Source organism: Mastigoproctus giganteus, chromosome 2 (assembly GCF_048544385.1).
Source record: "Mastigoproctus giganteus isolate SK-2022 chromosome 2, ASM4854438v1, whole genome shotgun sequence".
NCBI classification, from domain to species: domain Eukaryota; kingdom Metazoa; phylum Arthropoda; class Arachnida; order Uropygi; family Thelyphonidae; genus Mastigoproctus; species Mastigoproctus giganteus.
Window position 1 is genome coordinate 172,352,627 of NC_143576.1, and position 18,762 is coordinate 172,371,388.

Below are 18,762 nucleotides of genomic sequence, written 5' to 3' on the forward strand. Positions count from 1 at the left end.
CAAATTTTCACCTCGCTCATAATCTAAAGTCATAATCAAAATAATTATGATGTTTTCATAATCAGTTATATGCAAATTAGCTAATGCCTAAGAGTATGAAGGAGTTTACTTATGCATGATTAATGCACATACATCATTTCTACTACCAAGGTAGTTTTGATGCAGTTAATTTTAATGAGGTATTTTCCATAGAACTATTGCCTGGCTGGCTGGTAACAGGACTTCTTTAGTTTTGATAATATTGGATTGAATCCCTTCCTTGTCTGTTTGTTTTTTCTATTCTTCAGTTTTGTTGGTCTTGATTTTGTAATTTGCATATTATCAATTATTAACCTTTGATTATGCCATCAGTAGTTTATTGTGTAATAGTAAACTTGAGCCACAGGTTACAGAAGTTTTTTTTTTTTTTTAACAATAAATATGTTGAGGGCGCTCTCACTTATATATAAAGGGTGATGTGAGAATTTTCTGTATTAGGAATACACCAAATACAGATGTTATTGATATTCTTTAGTATATTATAAAGTTAATTTTCTTACAAACATCTTTTTTTATTTTGCTTTCCAGAATTTGAAAATGCAGAAACTTTACTCATATCAGAAGTACATATGCTTTTAGAGCATAGAAAACAGCAAAATGAAAGTGCTGAAGAGGAACAAGAACTTAGTGAAGTTTTCATGAAAACCTTGAATTACTGTCAGAGGTTTAGCCGCTTTAAAAACAGAGAAACAATTTCTGCTGTCAGAAGGTAATTTTTTTATAAATTTTACTACTGAATATACAGTGCGGTTAATTTAGCTTGCCTTTCTTTATAATTGATATATCAGTTATGAAGAAAATTTCACATGTTATGAAATTCCATCAAACTTTAATCTGTGGTGGGATTTCATAACATATGAATGTTAATTCAAATACTATGTGAACCAGTGTAAGCAGAGGCAAAGGTGTGACAACCACACCACACAGAGGGATATAGTACCTCTGTTTTCCAGGCAATACTAGGTGGCAGATGATTCTCCTCAACAGGTGCAATACTACCACTTTGCTTATTGGAGGCTTGAAGTGGTGGAACTCATGTTTAGTCTCCAGAGCAAAGCTCCATCCACCCCCCCCCCTCATTTCTTCCATCATACAATGTGATTGATTTCTTTTGAGGTTATACTGGATATTATGGCAAGATCCAATCTTCCTTACATTTTGAGAGTACAGCTCTAAAATGGTGTTTGCAGGCCAGCCATTAGATAGTCCACCAGACTAAACCTGCTGTTAATGTTAGGAGGCTTCTGGATCAGCTAGCGAATAATCGCACTGCCTCTGCTCTGCCAGATAGTGACTGGAGGGAGTCCAAGTAGTGTGTATTTTTGTTTATATTTATGCATATATATATTTGGTCCTTGATGCTCTCACAGACATTATTTCAGATGTGCCAAGCTGGGAGTCAAAAACACACTGCCTGGGAGTTTAAAACGCTGATACAACTGATATTTGGGTGACACTCAAGTCAAGTGGACATAATTTTAGTGAAGTCTGGTTGTTCTGTGACAGCCAAATTCTCTGCTTGCACCTTCATGATGGCGGACTATTAGTAACCTCCATGTGCAAGTCTTGAAATATGGCACACCTAGCATACTGAAGGTGACCACCCAGGTGTGAACCAACATAAGCAGGTGCCAAGGAGTGACACCCACATGACATGGAGGAATGCTGCTTTCCCCTCTGTGTTACCAGGCAATACTAGGTGGTAGATGACTCCCATCAACTGGTTCAATACCACCACTTTGCTTATTGGAGGCTTTAAGTGGTGCAATCCATGTTTAGTTTCCAGAGCAAAGGCTCCAGCAACCCCCTCCATCTCTTCCATCATGCAGTATGATCGATGTCCTTTGAGGTTATAATGGACATCATGGCAGGATCCAATCTTCCTTAAATTTTGAGGGTACAGCTTTAAAATGATATTTGCAGGCCAGCCACTAGATGGTCTACCAGACCATCCAATTGGTAACTCTCTAGGAGGCTTCTGGATCACTTAGTGTATTCCCTGCTGTACTCTGCCAAATAGTGACTGGAGGGAGTCCGAGTAGCATGCATGTGTGGGGCATTTTCGAGGCCATGTTATGTAATGGAACTGGGTATATTCTTGCCATGTGTAAGCCATATCCAAAAATTTTATTACTTCATACAGCATGTTTTCCCCATCTGTGAGATTTCTTTCTTTATTTTCCTTAGTTGAATTGCTGTTTCAAATCTGATATCAACATTTGCTCAGATGGTATCAGTGAAATTATTTTTGTAGGGCTGAAATCCTTTATTCTGCACTCCACCTTAAAATCTCAGCCTTTGTTTAAACCTTGGTTTTCCAATAAATGTGCCAAGGCTGTTGAAGAAAAGAATATTGGAATTGGATTCAAATATCCAGATTCATTTTCTGCCTACACAAAAGCTTAACTTTACTGTCAACTTCAACAATTGTAAAGCAGGTGGAACTTTTATTGGCCGCAACTTTTGCCCATCCCTTTTTCCTCTGTTAAAACTGGATGGTTCTGTTGCAACTTCAGCTAAAGATAAACCTGACCTGCTAATGTCCTAATTTTCATCTAATTTGTGTATTGATGATATTCATAAACCATTTCCTACCATTCCCAGTACACCCCATTCAATGCCTCCTGTGATCTTCCGTCAAATGGATGTCAGAAGAATTTTGATCAGCCTTGATGCCAAGAAAGCAATAGGTCATGATGGTATTTCTCCACTTGTTCTCAAAACCTGTGCTCCTGAGCTTACTCCTCTTCTGTGTCACCTTTTTATACTTTCTTATTCCACCAGTGTATTTCCCTTCTGCTCGGAAATTTGATATTTTTTTTCTGAAAAAGGTGAAACATCCCTTCCATCCAGTTATCATCCCCTTGCACTTCTACTGTTTCCAAAGTAATGGAGAAGTCAGTTAATCGCCAACTCCTATACTATCCAGAAACCTTCCATCTGATTAACGATAGCCAGTATGCATTCTGACAGTTCTCTCCACTGGTGATATACTGGCTTATATTACCCATCTGTGGACAAATTCAATGGTAAAGTTTGGTGAAACTCAAGCAGTTGCTCTTGGCATTTCAGAGGCTTTTGATTGTGTTTGGTATAAAGTCGCCTAAATAATCTTCCATCTTATGATTTGCTAACTTTCTTGTAATTGGGTATCCAGTTTTCTATCTGACCTCTCTCACTGCGGGCAATGGTAAATGGCTCTGTCTTCTAACTTCACTAATGCAAGGGTTCTCCAAGGTTCGGTTCTTTCTCCCACCCTTTTCCTCTTGTGTACTAATGACCTTCCATTAACCAGAAATCCTATCCATAGTTTTGCTGATGTTAGCACATTGCATTCCACCTTCCAGTTTGAGAAAAAACCTTGCCCTGCACAAAGAGCTTCGACTTCTCAAATATTCACTACCAACTCCCTGAATGCTGATCTCCAGGTAATTATCCTGTGGGGCAAAGATAATTTAGTGGATTTCAAACTTCTCTAACTCAGTTCTGTCTTATATCTCCCAAAAAGCTTTCTTCTGCTCCTATGCTTATCTTTGATCACACTCAGATTTCTAGACAAGATTATCTCTATTAGGGATTGCCTGACTTCTAATCTTTCTTGGTGTAAACATATCACAAATATTGCTTCCTCTGCATCTAAAAAAACTGGGTTTTCTTTTTTTGCTTTTGGTATTACTTTTCTTCCAAACAGCTGCTCACCCTGTTTCAATCACAGATCTGCTCTACCATGGAATATTGTTCTCAGGCTTATAAATTCCATTCAAAGGAGAGGAATTAGGTTAATTAATGACCCAACTCTAGTAAAGTTTTTCCTCACTTGTAGGCATTCTATTTCTGCTGCATACTTTTCTATAGATACTTCCGTGGACGCTGTTTGTCTGAATTGGCTTCTATAATTCTTGCTCACTCTCTTCCAAACCAGTCCAAATATGCTGCAACCAGTCAGCATCCCTTTACTGTCCAACTTCAAACTCACAAAGTCAACTTTTCTTCTTCCTCATTAATTCCTTAAACTTCCATTTTCTGGAACAACCTCTCATCATACTTATTTCCTGGAAATTATAATCTATAGAAATCAAGTCCAGTGTCAACAAGTCTCTTCTTTCATCTTCTTACTCTTCAACCTGTGCACACAGTACTAAGTAATGTAGGGTGTAATACTTCTCGTGCCTGGAGTTTTCAAAAAAAAACTATGAGAGTATGTGAATTAACACTTTAGCTAGTTTCCATATTAGAAATTAAACTTAACTGGAGTCCTTCAGGAACTGAAATTATGTATTAATGATATTCTGTGTATTAATTATAGAGGTTGACTATTGCTGGGTAGAATATATATATTTTTTTTTAAGTGGTAGAAATGAATACTGTTTCGCATTATATTTATTCTTTTATATTTTGCTATATGCTTGTACATTAGGATGAATCTACTTTTAGAACCAATAAGCTAATTTTGATAAGTAATCTGGATTCTTAGAAGCATGAAGCTTAACAGAATTTTGCTACCTCTACCTAATCTTCTTTTGCCCTAGTCTGCAGATGTGTAAAGTTGGCACTCATTGAGAAAAAGCATTGTTGATTTTGCTATTTTATTAATGAATGAGAAATAATATCCAATTTTTAATGTAATTTTTCTTTCATGAAAAATTGAGTAAATAGAACAGTATAAGTAAGTTCGACTATATAAAGGAAATATAGGGAGAATAATTTTCACATATACAGCCAGGCCTCGCATAACGTGAGTTTGATTAACGTGTTTTTCAGTTACCGCTATTTTAAAAAAATTATATCACTTTTCACTTTACATGATGCAAATTTCCAGTTAACGTGATCTTTTTTTTTTTTTTATGTGATAGTTGAAAAAGATATTTGAATTGTGCATTGGATGGGCAATAAACAAACATTTGCCTGCTGCCCGCTTCAGTGTGTTCCATCAACCATCGGAAGAAGACGAGTTACTTGTTTGTCTCCCGCTAATAAAGTCAATGCAGACTTGCATTTAAAAATTCAAATTTTTAAATGAGCCAGATGAAAATGTTATCGCGAAGGAGATAACGGTAAAAGAACTAGATGAAATCTTTCGTATCGCAGAGAACCTCAAACAAAAGGTTTGAGGTTCTCTGCGATATTTATTTCACCAGGGCCCATAGAAGATTGTTGTCGAAATGATTGATGAAAAGAAAAAGTCAACACTGTTCAAATATTTCCACAACAGTCATTTCTTAATTGTGTATTTTATGTCATAGGTTCCCAGACTTTCTCTGTACAAGGCGCCCTTAGTGTCTCAGTAATTTTTTCATGGCGCACCCAGACCAAAAGAAATATCAGTTTATTAACAGTTCAGTTTATTAAGTAGTTAGGTCCAAACAACTTAATAAGAAATGTTGAAACTGTGAATTACCTTGAGCTAATAGTTCGCGCGGTGTTTGACAGATGTTGAGTATCGGCATGTTTCTCTCGAAAATTTAAAATATTCTGCACCGCACAGAATGGGAACCACTGTTTTATGCAATAAACATTTAATTCCATAATTATTTTCATTATCTTTTACATTGTACAGTTAAAAAGTTATTTAAAAGGTATTTTTAAAATTCTTTATGGACATTCCCAGAAGGTCAAGGACCAATTATAATTTTTCCTATTGATTATTATATTTGATTAATGTGTTTGCACAATGCACTCGCGGAACAAATTAATCGTGTTAATCGAGGCCAGCCTGTATGGATTTTAATAAAGCAGGTAACACTGTGTATTCAGTTCTTTTATGTAAGAAGCTGAAAGTGTGTCATGTAATTGAAAATTACAACTGTCAGTTAATCATATACAGCTAGGCCTCGCATAACGAGAGTTCGATTAACGCGATATTCAGTTAACGCTATTTGAAAAACGATACCACTTTTCACTTTACACGATGCAAATTTCCAGTTAATGCAATCGTTTTTTTTTTTTTTTTTTTTTTATGCGATAGTTGAAAAAGATTTGAATCACGCATTAAGCTTACCGCGAGTCGTACAGTCAATAAACAAACGTTTGCCTGCTGCCTGCCTCGGTGTGTTCCATCAACCATTGGAAGAAGACGCGTTTGTCTCCTGCTAATAAAGTCAATTTCAGACTTGCATTTAAAAATTCAAATTTTTAAATGCAAGTCTGAAATTAAAGTTAAAGATTCAAATTTTTAAATGAGCCAGATGAAAATGTTACCGCGAAGGAGATAACGGTAAAAGAATTAGATGAAATCTTTCGTATCGCATAGAACCTCAAACAAAAGGTTTGATGTTCTCTGCGATATTTATTTCGCCAGGGCCCAGAGAAGATTGTTGTCGGCTATCGGAAATTGATTGATGAAAAGAGAAAGCCAACACTGTTCAAATATTTCTGCAACAGTAATTTCTTCATTGTGTATTTTATGTCAGAGGTTCCCAAAGTTTCTCGGTTCATGGCGCCTTTAATGTCTCAGTAATTTTTTCAAGGCGCACCCAGACCAAAAGAAATACCTAACAGTTTCGTTTAGTAGTTAGGTCCAAACAACTTAATAAGAAATGCTGAAACTGTGAACTACCTCGAGCTAGTAGTTCGCGCGGTGTCTGACAGATGTCGAGTATCGCTGTGTTTCCCTCGAAAATTTAAAATATTCCGCGGCACACAGTTTAAGAACCGCTGTTTTATGCAGTAAACATTTAATTCCATAATTATTTTAATTATCTTTTACATTATATACAGTTAAAAAGTTATTTAAAAGGTATTTTTAAAATTCTTTATGGACATTCCAGAAGGTCAAGGAGCAATTATAATTTTTCCTATTGGTTATGATATTCAATTAACGCGTTTGCGTGATGCGCTCGCGGGACGAATTAATCGCGTTAATCGAGGCCCGCCTGTATGCATAAAAGAATTGAGTTGATGTCTCAATGAATGCATACTTTACACCTCCTGCAAACTAGGGCAAAAAAAGATAAGGTAGAGGTAGCAAAATTCTGTTAAGCTTCATGCTTCTAAGAAATCACAGGGCATGTGGGAATAAATGATAAATTATTATAATTTTATTTCTATTTATTCCTTACTTATTTGTGTTTTTATATTTTATGACAGCTTATTAACACAGAAAAAAGTTCACAAATTTGAGTTGGCTCAGTTAGCAAATTTGTGTCCAGAAACTCCCGAAGAAGCCAAAGCTCTCATTCCAAGGTAAAAATGCATAACTTAACTGTATATTGTTATAAAGCAGGACTATCTAACTGTATACAAGGTGTGATCAAAAAGTTCAGCGACTGAACTAATATTTAGGAAATGGTGAAGCCTACTGACTATTCAGATGAGTCTCCTTGACACTGTATACACAGATTTCAATGCTTCTGCAACTTCTGGAAGCATTCCTAATTAGGCTTATTTTTGAATTGATAATGGTTCTGTGTCCTATTCTGAATAATTTCCTAACTTGTTGCAAATCTGTGACCTCTTGAGGGGCCTTTTTTAAGCTTGAAAAACAAGAAATTTGCAAGGAGCTAATTTCAGCGAGCACGATGAAAGGGGTCCCACAGCAATGGAATGCTTCACAAGAAATTCTTGAAAGTAGCAAGTGTGCAGAGGAATTGTGATGATGCAAGCACCAATTTCTTGAAGGCCACTTTTTTAGCCTTTTTGATGTGAAAACATCTGTGGTGGCACTAGTGTAAAACCGATTGGTGATCGAATTTTTTTACGGAAATGATGCAATTGATGATGTCACTTCCTATTAGGTGGTTGTTAGATTTTAAATGACACAAATGACGTCACTTCCTAAATGGCGCTAATGATGCTAACTCAGTCACTAACATTGATTCGCTAGCGTAAGTAGTTGTATGTAAGTAAGAGTAAGTTCATACTAAGATATGGAAATGTCACTTTCTAAATGATGCCATTAGTCACTAGAATTGATTCGATAGAATAAGCGGCGGGTAGTAATATTATGCAAGAATAAAAGCTTCAAAGCCACTGAAGAAGCCTCTTGTGTTGAAAAGGAGCGAGTTCAAAAACATAGAGAAAATGGAAAAAATGCAGACTTTAATAAAATCTGCTTCTCAAGATTTTGATCAACATCAACCTTCTAAGTCGCATAAGAGTATTTCGAAGATGGCTAAAACTCCAGCTGAGCGAAATAAAAATATGCAAGAATAAAAGCTTCAAAGCCACCAAAGAAGCCTCCCATGTTGACAAAAGAAAGAGTTCAAAAAACATAAAAAAAATGGGAAAAAATGCAGAGTTCAATAAAATCTGCTTTTCAAGATTTTGAGAAGCAGATTTTAGAAGAAGCCTTCTAAGAAGCCTCCCATGTCGACAAAAGAACGAGTTAAAAAATGGAAAAAAATACAGTTTAATAAAATCTGCTTCTCAAGATTTTGAGAAGCAGATTTTATAAAACTCTGAAAAATGCATTTGGAGCCCATTACTTCTAGAATTTCCAACTGCAGACATAATGACTATGAAGGCTTGTAATACTTGTCGAACATCTCTCAAAAATGATTCCATTCCAACATTTTTGAAGAGCAGTGGTTTTGTTTAATCCTGCTATTCTGCCTCAATTGGATTTAGTAATCGAGCGACTCATTTCTCCTCGTATGCCATTCGTGCAAATTAGAAGACTGAGACATGGTTTCAGCCAATATAGAATTTTGGTCCAAATTATAAATGTTCCTGTAAATGTTAATTCAGTGATCTATTATTTGCCTCAAAGAATAATGCATTATGGAGAATATGATGATTATTGCATTAACATTCGTATTAAATGAAAGAAAAAATTCACAAATAGAGTAATTTAAAGGGCTTGGTTCGTAAACAAGATGTAAGGGTTAGCTGAAAGTATATGCTTGTATTGTCTGTATGATATCAAGATTGACGAAGAATTCTTCGATGAAAACATGGAACACTATCATGCTCCTACAAGTGATGAAATGAGTGAAGCTATACCTATTGAAGAAAATTTAGTCACTCAGTAACAAACTTTTGTGGAACGATGATGAATATTTACGAATAGTTCCTTAAATGAAATGTTCCACAACGTTTACTTTTTGATGAACATGCCGAAGAATTGTCCTTTCCTAGAATTTACCTTGGTCAGTATCGAGAGTTTACAGATAATTTAAAAGTTACACTGTTTATGGTGCCATCGAGTGAACTTAATCATTCAGATCGGCGTGGAGTGACACCTTATCTTCTTTATATGGCCAAGGAAATCAAGATTCATTAACAGTTGGTTTTAAATACGTCGGAAAAGACACTAAGCTCACCAAAGAACAAATCCAATCTTGAGAATACGTAATAACTGCATTGAAAAGAATTTAGTATTTTTGAAATCAATTCCTAATTCAACTTATTATGGGACACAACATAAAAGAGGTCTTTTTGCGATGATCAGACAATTGGTGGGTAAACCTATGTTCTTAATTTTGACTGCAAACAAAATCGGTTGGCCTAAATTGCTAAAAAAAAATTTTATACAAATTAAAGCGGTGTCTCCATAGCCAGGTGGGCAGGAGCAGCAGTGCGTAGCACACGCTTCTTGATTAGACCGGGGTTCGAGCCCGTGCCCACCAAATACGGAGGATGTGGAAAGGTCAGGGAATGACCACCGCATATCCCCGGAGCAATATGGCCTTAGTTGCTAATGCTCCTAAAAACCAAATAACAAACAAACAAATTAAAGCACAATGGTTTGGATATCCTTGCAAGCTAGCAGAAGCTCTTCATTTATGGAAAAGGCAACATTAGTTAATGAAGATGCTGTAACGTGTGCAATTCATTTTAATAAACTTGTGGATTGTATTTTAACTTTATTTCAGTCTAAGCATTTCAGTCCATTTCAACATATTATGTCATTAACTATTTTAAACGGATCGAATTTCAACATTGTGGTAGTCCAAATGCTCACATTCCATCATTTAGGAAGTGACATAATTTAAGTCATTTCTGTTTCACATTTTTGTCAGAGATGTTTTCACATAACATATCTTTTGTGCATATAGTGTACACATGGGCTTTTTTTTTTTTTTTCTGAATGGCATCTTGCAGTTGTTGTAGAACTGTTTATATCAGTAACAATGCAAGGAAGCAAGCTTATGCAGTAGCTACAAAAAAAAACAGAACTCTACCCACCTGAACTCTCTGTCCCTTCTAATAATATTTCTAATTGCTTTCTTAAATTTATTTAGACTCAACTTCCACAACATTAGATGGAAATTTGTTGCAATTATCAGTTACTCTCTGACTGTGAAAGCATTCTACACATCTAGCCTGTAGCCATACTTTTTTTTGGATTTAAGTTTGTCTCATGTGTGTTGTCTGAGAAAGTAATTATGCCATATGACTTTAGTATACTCAATCCAGAAAGTTTCTGCTACTATGGGAGTTAGCAACTCAAGTTTAAGCCAGTATCTTGGAAGGTTAAATTTCCCATTATAAGACATTCTGATTGCTGGGACAACCTCTTTGCCTGTATTGTTATGTTAATCATTCGTTTTGTGGTTTACTGTGTGACCATGTGGGGGTGCAGAATCATAGTGTATAATGCCCTGTGAGTCAAAAACTACATTAGCCATGATTTTCACATTCAATGTAGATTGGCTTGTTTTGAACATTGGAGAAGCATAAGTTTTTCATTGAGAGAGAGAGAGACCTGTGATCATCAGTAATGATGGAAGAAACAAAATGTGGGGCAGCAGCACGTTGACAAAGATTCTGACATGTGAGCTCACCACTATCTGTGATCTTCATTGAGGGTGCATGGCACCAACTTGGCTTAAATGTGTCCCAAATTTTGTGCTAAAATTGATTGGCACATCCCACAAGAAATACTAATTTCACCACCAACTTTGTGGCTAGGTGTCGATCACTCACTCATGATTGGTTCATCAGTTTTTAAAACAAAAGGGTGGCCAAATCAAGGATCGTCTCTGATGGAGAAATGGCCTCTTTAAACTTTGCAAACCGAAGTTCAAAGAGGGCCAATTTTTTTATTCACACCTTGTATATGCCAACTTTTGTCTTCCAGAAGTTGCATTGTCTTTTACAATGCTAGCCTTTTCATTTTACAAATGGGCACCTGGATTATATGACATATCCTGATTTTAAAAGCTTTATAACTCAGCTATGCATGAATATTTTTAATTTTTATTCTTTTTTTTTTTTTTTTTTTTTTTATTATCTAGGTTAATAATACCAGTGAAATTCTGAAATATATCATCAAGCAGATATGAAGTTTTCTGTGTAAACAGGCAGGTCATAATCCCACTGTATAAGGCAGTTGTAAAACTACATTTGGAATATTGTTTCAAGAATGGAGACCTTATCTGAAAAAAGACATTGAGCTTCTTGAACGGGTCCAAAGGCAAAGATGAATAGCAGTAACTCCAGAGTAATGTACTATCTGTGTGGCACTACACTCAGGGTAGTGGAGAATGAAAAAGACCTCAGGGTAATTGTGCAGTCAGATATGAAGCTTTTCTGAGCATTGAAGACGGGCTGCAAGAGAAACTCATGGTATCTTGTCAGTAATATACAGGAATTTGCTAGCAGGGATGAGGTGATTATCCCTTTGTATAAGGCCACACCTTGAGTACTGCATACAGGTCTGGAGGCCTCATTTTAGGATGTAGAGTGCTGGAACGAGTACAGAGAAGGGCAATGCAATTGGTGAACAGAAAGGGTTTTCTTATCAAGGAAAGCTTAAGTTTTGCAAATTGCAGCCTCTGGAGACTAGGCACCTGCAATGTGCTCTGATCGAGGTGTGTATGGCCTTGATTGGTTTAAGCAAGCTCAATGCTGATGAGATTCTTTCTCTTGCTCAGATTACTCACCTGAGGAGGCATAAATTCAAATTTAGGAAACAGTTGTATTATAGACATGCAGAAATTTCCAGTGGGTAGTTGATTGCTGGAACAAACTTCCATATATCATTGTGGAAGTTGACAGCTTAAATAAATTTAGGGAAGAATTAGACAAACATTTGGAGTGAATGGATAGGCAAAATGGGAAGTTTTTTTTTTTTTTTTTGGCCAGTGCTGTTATAAGCTTGCTTTCTTGCATCACGTGCCTCTACTAATGCCAACTTGAATTGTGAGATCGGCAAAAGGACAACTGTATGAGGGAAGACTGATTATGTGAGCTACAAAGCTTAGCAACCATGCACCTCAGAGGTGACATGATTTGAGGTTTACAAAGCTCTGAGGGGGGGGGTGGAATTATTAAAATGAATGAAGGTGGAATTCTCATTGTTATAAAGAATTCCAGAACTAGAATCATAAATTCAAATTATAGGGGTTTAGATTAGATTGTAGGAATTTTTTTTTAGTCGGTGAGTTGTTGATTGTTGGAACAAGTTGCCCTCGCAGGTAGTTGAGGCTGATAGTTTGAATAAATTCAAAGGTCAACTGGATACCTGTGTGAGGAGGGAAGCATATAATTTGTGATTTCTTATCTACTTGGTTGGTTTTTTTTTTTTTTGTGTCAGTTTAGCAAAAGCTTATGGCTTCCGTGCACTATATGTCTGATACTATTACTATCAGAATAAATGACTGTACAAATGATTTCATTACAGGAAATGTTAAATTCAGTGCAGAATAAGTAGATTTCTCTTTTGGCCATTGCAATATGTAATAACTATTTAAATTAGTAGAATGATTTATTTTGTAATTTTTTTTTTTTTTTTTTTTTTGTTATTTACTTATAAAAATTTTCTGAATAGTCATTAGAGTATTTATTATTGGTGATGATTTGAATTCATCGTCCTTCATATAGTGAAAAGATGCGTGTAAAAAAATTTCTTAAATAATTTCTCCTTCCTTTCTTTCTTACTTCCTTGTTCTGTCTTGTACCAAAAATGAATAATAATAAATGAAAGCAATATAAATTCTGCACATTTTGTCAGTTTCATCTTTTAAACATATAGGTGGGAATTAAGGAATTGTATTATTGAATGCGAAACAGTGGCACCGAATTATGTTTCTTTTTATCACTTGAACTTACTTAACCACGTTTATTTAACCACAAATGCATTGAAGACAATCTGAGTGAAAAGAAATGAGAGGCAGCTTAAACAAGAAACAAAAAAACTCCACATTGCTGATTGATTATTTGTAAGATATGTATCAAGCAACCCATTCCTCACATGAATGCTACTTGTAACACTGGACTACAAATTTTAAGCTTTTCATTTTTTTCCCCTTCCGAATAATATGGTATATATATTTACTAAGTAGTATTTACGGGGGGGTGGGAGAGACATAGTTATAGGTAAGGCAAGGTGCCATTCTGCTCCTACAAACGTAACCACCCTTATATTGAAGTTAAATTAAACTAAACAAAATTGATTTAGAAATGAAGATGAAAATGATTAAGAAGTATGAAGCAGGATGAAGTTGTCATCTATTGCATGGAATTAGATCTCGCTGCTTCAACAGTGAATACTATTTTAAAGGACAGTGCATGTATAAAAGAACATGTTAAAGGATCAATGCATTTAAGATCAACAGTGATCACAAAACAGCATTCAGGTGCTATATAGAAGATGGAAAACCTATTAATAATATGGATGGAAAATGAGATTCAGAAGCAAGTGCCCCTGAGTCCAATGGCCATTCAAGCTAAAGCAAGAAGTATTTATAAAGATATTAAGGATAAGTACGGCAAACCCCAACCCAAGTTCTTGGCAAGCAACAGGTGGTTTAATAGGTTCAAGCATCGTGCTGGTTTCCAAAACATTAAAAGTATGTGGCAAAGTTGCTAGTGCCGATTCTCCAGCTGCAGAGAAATTTTGTAATGTGTTGGAAAAAATTATTGATGAAGGCGGCTATTCAACGCAGCAAATTTTTAATGTTGACGAGACTGCTCTGTATTGAAAAAAAAAAAAATGCCAGATCGAACGTACATTGCCAAAGAGGGAAAAGACAATGCCAGGTTTCAAGGCTTCAAAAGATAGGGCCACACTCTTGCTTGGGGCTAATGCAGCGGGTTGTTTATTTGGTTTTTAGGAGCATTAGCAACTAAGGCCATTACTGCTCCTGGGATATGCGGTGGTCATTCCCTGACCTTTCCGCATCCTCCGAATTTGGTGGTCACGGGCTTGAACCCCGGTGTAATCAAGAAGCGTGTGCTATGCACTGCTGCTCCTGCCCACCTGGCTACGGAGGTGCCAATGCAGTGGGAGATCACAGATTAATACCACTGCTTATGTACCATTCTGGAAATCCTCCTGCATTTAACAGCATCAATAAAGCCACCCTACCCATGCATTTCTGATCAAACCAGAGAGCATGGATAACAGTATCTCTCTTTGAGGATTGGTTTAAATACTGCTTCATTCCTGAGGTTGAAAAATATTGTAAATACAACGACGTTCCTTTCAAAATTTTGCTTCAATTAGATAATGCTTCTCCACATCCTACGCATCTAGATGATTTTTCATTTCAAACGTGAGATTCATATATCTATTGCCAAACACAGCTTCACTCATCCAACCTATGGATCAGGGAGTTATTTCAAATTTAAATCATGCTATTTACATGCACATCATTTGCTCAGGCATTGTCTGCAGTAGATGGTGAGAAAAATTTTACGTAAAGAGACTTTTGTAAATATTGAGAATATTTACCATGGCATCTTAAACATTAATAAGACCTGGGCAGAAATTACTAAAAGTTGTTTAAATGGCACATGGAAGAAAATATGCCCACAGCACATAAAAGGCTTTGAAAAAGACTAATCATATGAATAGGTTACAGAGCTACTTCAATTGGAGGTTGTTGCCAAAGACGTGGAGGAGTTAGAGGAAGAAGAGAAGGAATTATCTAACGAAGCACTTATTGACATGCAGGCAGCAATAGTGAAAGAAGAAAATGCCAACGAAGCTCAAGATGAACCAAATGAGGAGCCGAGATGCTTCACCACCACCATAGAGATGGCATTTCGTGAAATTACATCGGCAATGGCGAGGTTTGAGAAGATGGATCCCGACAGCGAACGATTCTTAAAAGTTAACAGAGGGGTGAATGATATGCTTGCTACAGATAAATCTATGATGAAAAGAAAAAACCCACCGTCCAGTCATCCATTGATATGTTCTTTTCGTGAGGTTGAGCAGCTGACCCCTTCTAAATCTTCACAGCGGTGTACTTATCAGCTGAAGACGTCAATTCTGGCGCTGATGCTCGAGAAGTAAAACTTACTGATGTTATGCCTGTCTCCTCTCTTTTTTTTTTTGTAATTTTATAATTTTTAAATTTTTTAAATTGCACACTTTGTAATTTTTCCTGCACGTGAGATAAAAAATTGAATAAATACAATAAATAATTCTATTCAGATGTTCTTTGAACATTTATTTTTTGATTCAGTTAATTCAGCGAGCACCGTTGCGAGTACTGCACGAGCATGGGGGAAATTCCGACTTGCGTAGAGTTCTGCAGAATGCAACCCTTACGTTAATTGGGGAGTGGCTGTATATATCATAATCGACACATGCATCCCATACATATATTAGAAATATCTGATGGGTATCTGACTGCCCTTGCATTTAAATTTTAAAAAGTTCAGTTATTCTTGTGAATTTACATGATGTTTTTCTCATGAGTCTTCACTTGCCTTAAACTAATTGAAAATGCCTTTTTGTTGTTCAGACTGTTTCTGCCTTACATATCTATTGGTTCTAATGTCTGAAGATTATACTTAGTTGCATGCTTTTGTATACTCATCCCACTATGATCATTGAATTAAGATTGGTGATGTCCAGCATGGGCTATTTAATTTAATATATAAAGAAATGAACTGTACAAAGTGACAGTCCAGGGATTAATTTCATCAAAATGTGTTCACCTCGATCGGTTCTCTATGCATTTGGGCAGAAAGACAGGGCAAAGCCATAACTACTATTGCATTATTGTTAAACACATATAAAATATATACTGGGATATCAAACAACTGTGACACAAAGGCATTGTTGTTGACATACCAGAGTGCTATTTGCAGTTTATTTTTGTTCTACTAGTACAGTGATTCCCAAACTCTCTGCTTATGAGATTAGGTAAAATTTCATGCAGTTAACTGAAGACCTGAGTTGTTTAGGGTTTGCTACAGATATTATGCAGATAAAAAAAAAAAAGTTCTTGTTTATACTCCGACATGACCACCACCTCAATAGAATTTACAATAAATCAATCAATACAAATTGTTAATCGTATTTAACAGTCACAGGCTCGAACCCCGGTCCACCCAGAGCGTGTGCTACTGCACTCTCGCTCCTGACCACTACGACAGTCTCTTTAGTGGTGCTACATATTACCCATTCACTTCAGTTGTTTCAAGTGAAAAAGTTTGGGACCCACTGTCCTAGTGAATTAGATTTATTAAGTTCATTATATGTCACTAGTAATTTTTCCCCCATTACTTTGTTTCAGTTTGGAGGGTCGTTTTGAAGATGATGAATTACGTCAGATTCTTGATGACATACAAACTCAAAGGAGCTTTCAATATTAGATTTTTGTCTGAATTTGAATATTTCAGATTTGTTTTTATTAGTCTTAAATAAAATTAATGTAAAAACAAAATCTTTTTTTTTTCTTTCTTTTTTTTATATTCTGTGTATTATGATGGATAAATGCAAAGTGCAACTGAAATTGAATTAAATGCTGAAATCTGGTTAGTGCCATTAATGCTAATATTTATTTGTTAGTTTTTCTTAAATACAGATATTAAAAGACAAATTTAATATTATTTAATTATATTTGGCTTCTGATTCGATATCTGATTTCTGTTAATAATATATAAAGTAGAACCTGGATAAGAAATTCCCACATAAGAAGTTTTCCCCTGTACTAGGTTTGGTTTCTTAAGTCCCAATTTTAACTCTATATGTTGTAATGTATTATATTCCCGCATAAAAAGTTTGTGATAAAGAATACATAGTGTAGTATTCTAATGACATTTTCCCACTTAATGATTTTTTAAACATATAAATTTATTTTTAATATTAAAAAATATTAAATATAAACATTTTGTAATTGACAAGTTAGTGCCAAGCATCATTTTAGTTCATAGTAAACCACCGAATTAGAAATGACATTGTTTTTGATATTCACGTATTTCGTATTGTGGACCTTCACAACAAGTTGCCCTGATTTAAAAAAAAAAAAAAAAAAAAAAAGTGCATTTAGGGTCTAACGGCACCAGGGGTTCCCCCCATCTCTGCATTAGTATACTTTGTGAGGTGGTGCCTCCGTAGCCAGGTGGGAAGGAGCAGCAGTGCGTAGCACACGCTTCTTGATTAGACTGGGGTTCGAGCCCGTCACCACCAAATACGGAGGATGCGGAAAGGTCAGGGAATGACCACCGCATATTCTCGAGCAATATGGCCTTAGTTGCTAATGCTCCTAAAAAAAAAAAAAAAAACCAAATAACTTTGTGAGGTGTAGTGTCATGTACCATTGTTCATCTGGCCATTTAGCTGCTGAGGCCCACACTAAGCCCTGTGGAGTTGCCCTGATATTGAACTAACTCCAATAAGCAATGCTTCAATGGATTCTCAAATAGGCAATACAGGAATTTTGCTAGCAGGGAAAGGAAGGCAATTATCCCTTTGTATAAGGCAATGGTCAGGCCACACCTTGAGTACTGTGTACTGGTCTGGAGGCCTCATTTTAGGAAGGATGTAGAGTTGTTTGAGTGAGTACAGAGAAGGGCAACAAGATTGGTGAGGGGAACAAAGGGGTCCTCTTATTAACTTGTTCGATTAGTGAATTTTCCTTAGTCTGAGGCTTTCAGCACTAAACTTTTTTTAGTATTAACATTTTGATATAATGGAAGTGACATATTGCTATTGTTTTCATCGATATTCATAATCGGATATGTAGACCACATTAAGCACTAAGTTCTGATGGTTGTGAACAGTTCTGAATTACTTAGTGGATTGTTGCTCTGTCTTATCGTGACCTTTTAAGATATGTTGAAACTCCAAAGGAGCTCATTCTTCCAACTTGGTATGAGTTTAATGAACAGAATGTTAAGTAATTAGAAATCCTCAGTTTAAAAATGTTTTCCATGGAATTCTGAAATAGTACTTAAAAATGATCTTTAACTTTATGTACACATGTATCCTTTCGTTTTTATTTATGTAGTTAATATTTCATACCGTTAGGTCATTTTCCCTTCTAAGAAGTTCTAAACCTCCAGTCCCTTGGAAAACTTCTTATCCGGGTTCTACTGTATTATTATTATTAATCTAAAAAATATTTTAACATATTACTTGGATTTGGAGGGCATAGATAGCCACAAATGGCCATGAACCTCATGGCTATCTATAAGTCTAAATTTCTGAGATGGCAAACATAATTCAATCTGAGAACTTACTGGAAATCTGTTTTTTTGAACTACTAAGCAGGCACACTGTTACTGCCAGGAGAAAATAAACGTTCTTGCAAACTGTGGTGGTGTTCTTATTTTTGCTTCTTGTTTTAATTTGATTTTTCACCATTATCTGCCTGTGATAATGGTGAAAAATCAAATTAAAACAAGAAGCAAAAAAAAGAAAACCACTTAATCTTGTAATTATCTTCCAAAAAACTGTTTAATTCTGCTTAACTTCACTGACTGGATAGAAGCTGGAACATTCAGCCAATATTACAGATAGTCATTAGTGTGGCGTGCAGTGATTTTGTTTATAACAAGATTCTGATAATATATTATTTCTTGTTTAGAAATAAGACCTTA

At 35.8% G+C, this 18,762-nt stretch overlaps 1 protein-coding gene across 1 annotated transcript in view; it reads left to right on the forward strand.

Annotated features, from left to right (window-relative positions):
• Positions 1–16,579, forward strand: part of Polr2D (RNA polymerase II subunit D) — a 30,667-nt gene extending 14,088 nt beyond the window's left edge. The window contains exons 2-4 of the mRNA XM_090368783.1: positions 568–748; positions 7,126–7,221; positions 16,455–16,579. Coding sequence (XP_090224909.1) covers positions 568–748; positions 7,126–7,221; positions 16,455–16,533 — 356 coding nt within the window. The 3' untranslated portion in view covers positions 16,534–16,579. The remainder of the gene's footprint in view (positions 1–567; positions 749–7,125; positions 7,222–16,454) is intronic.
• Positions 16,580–18,762: the final 2,183 nt, after the last annotated feature.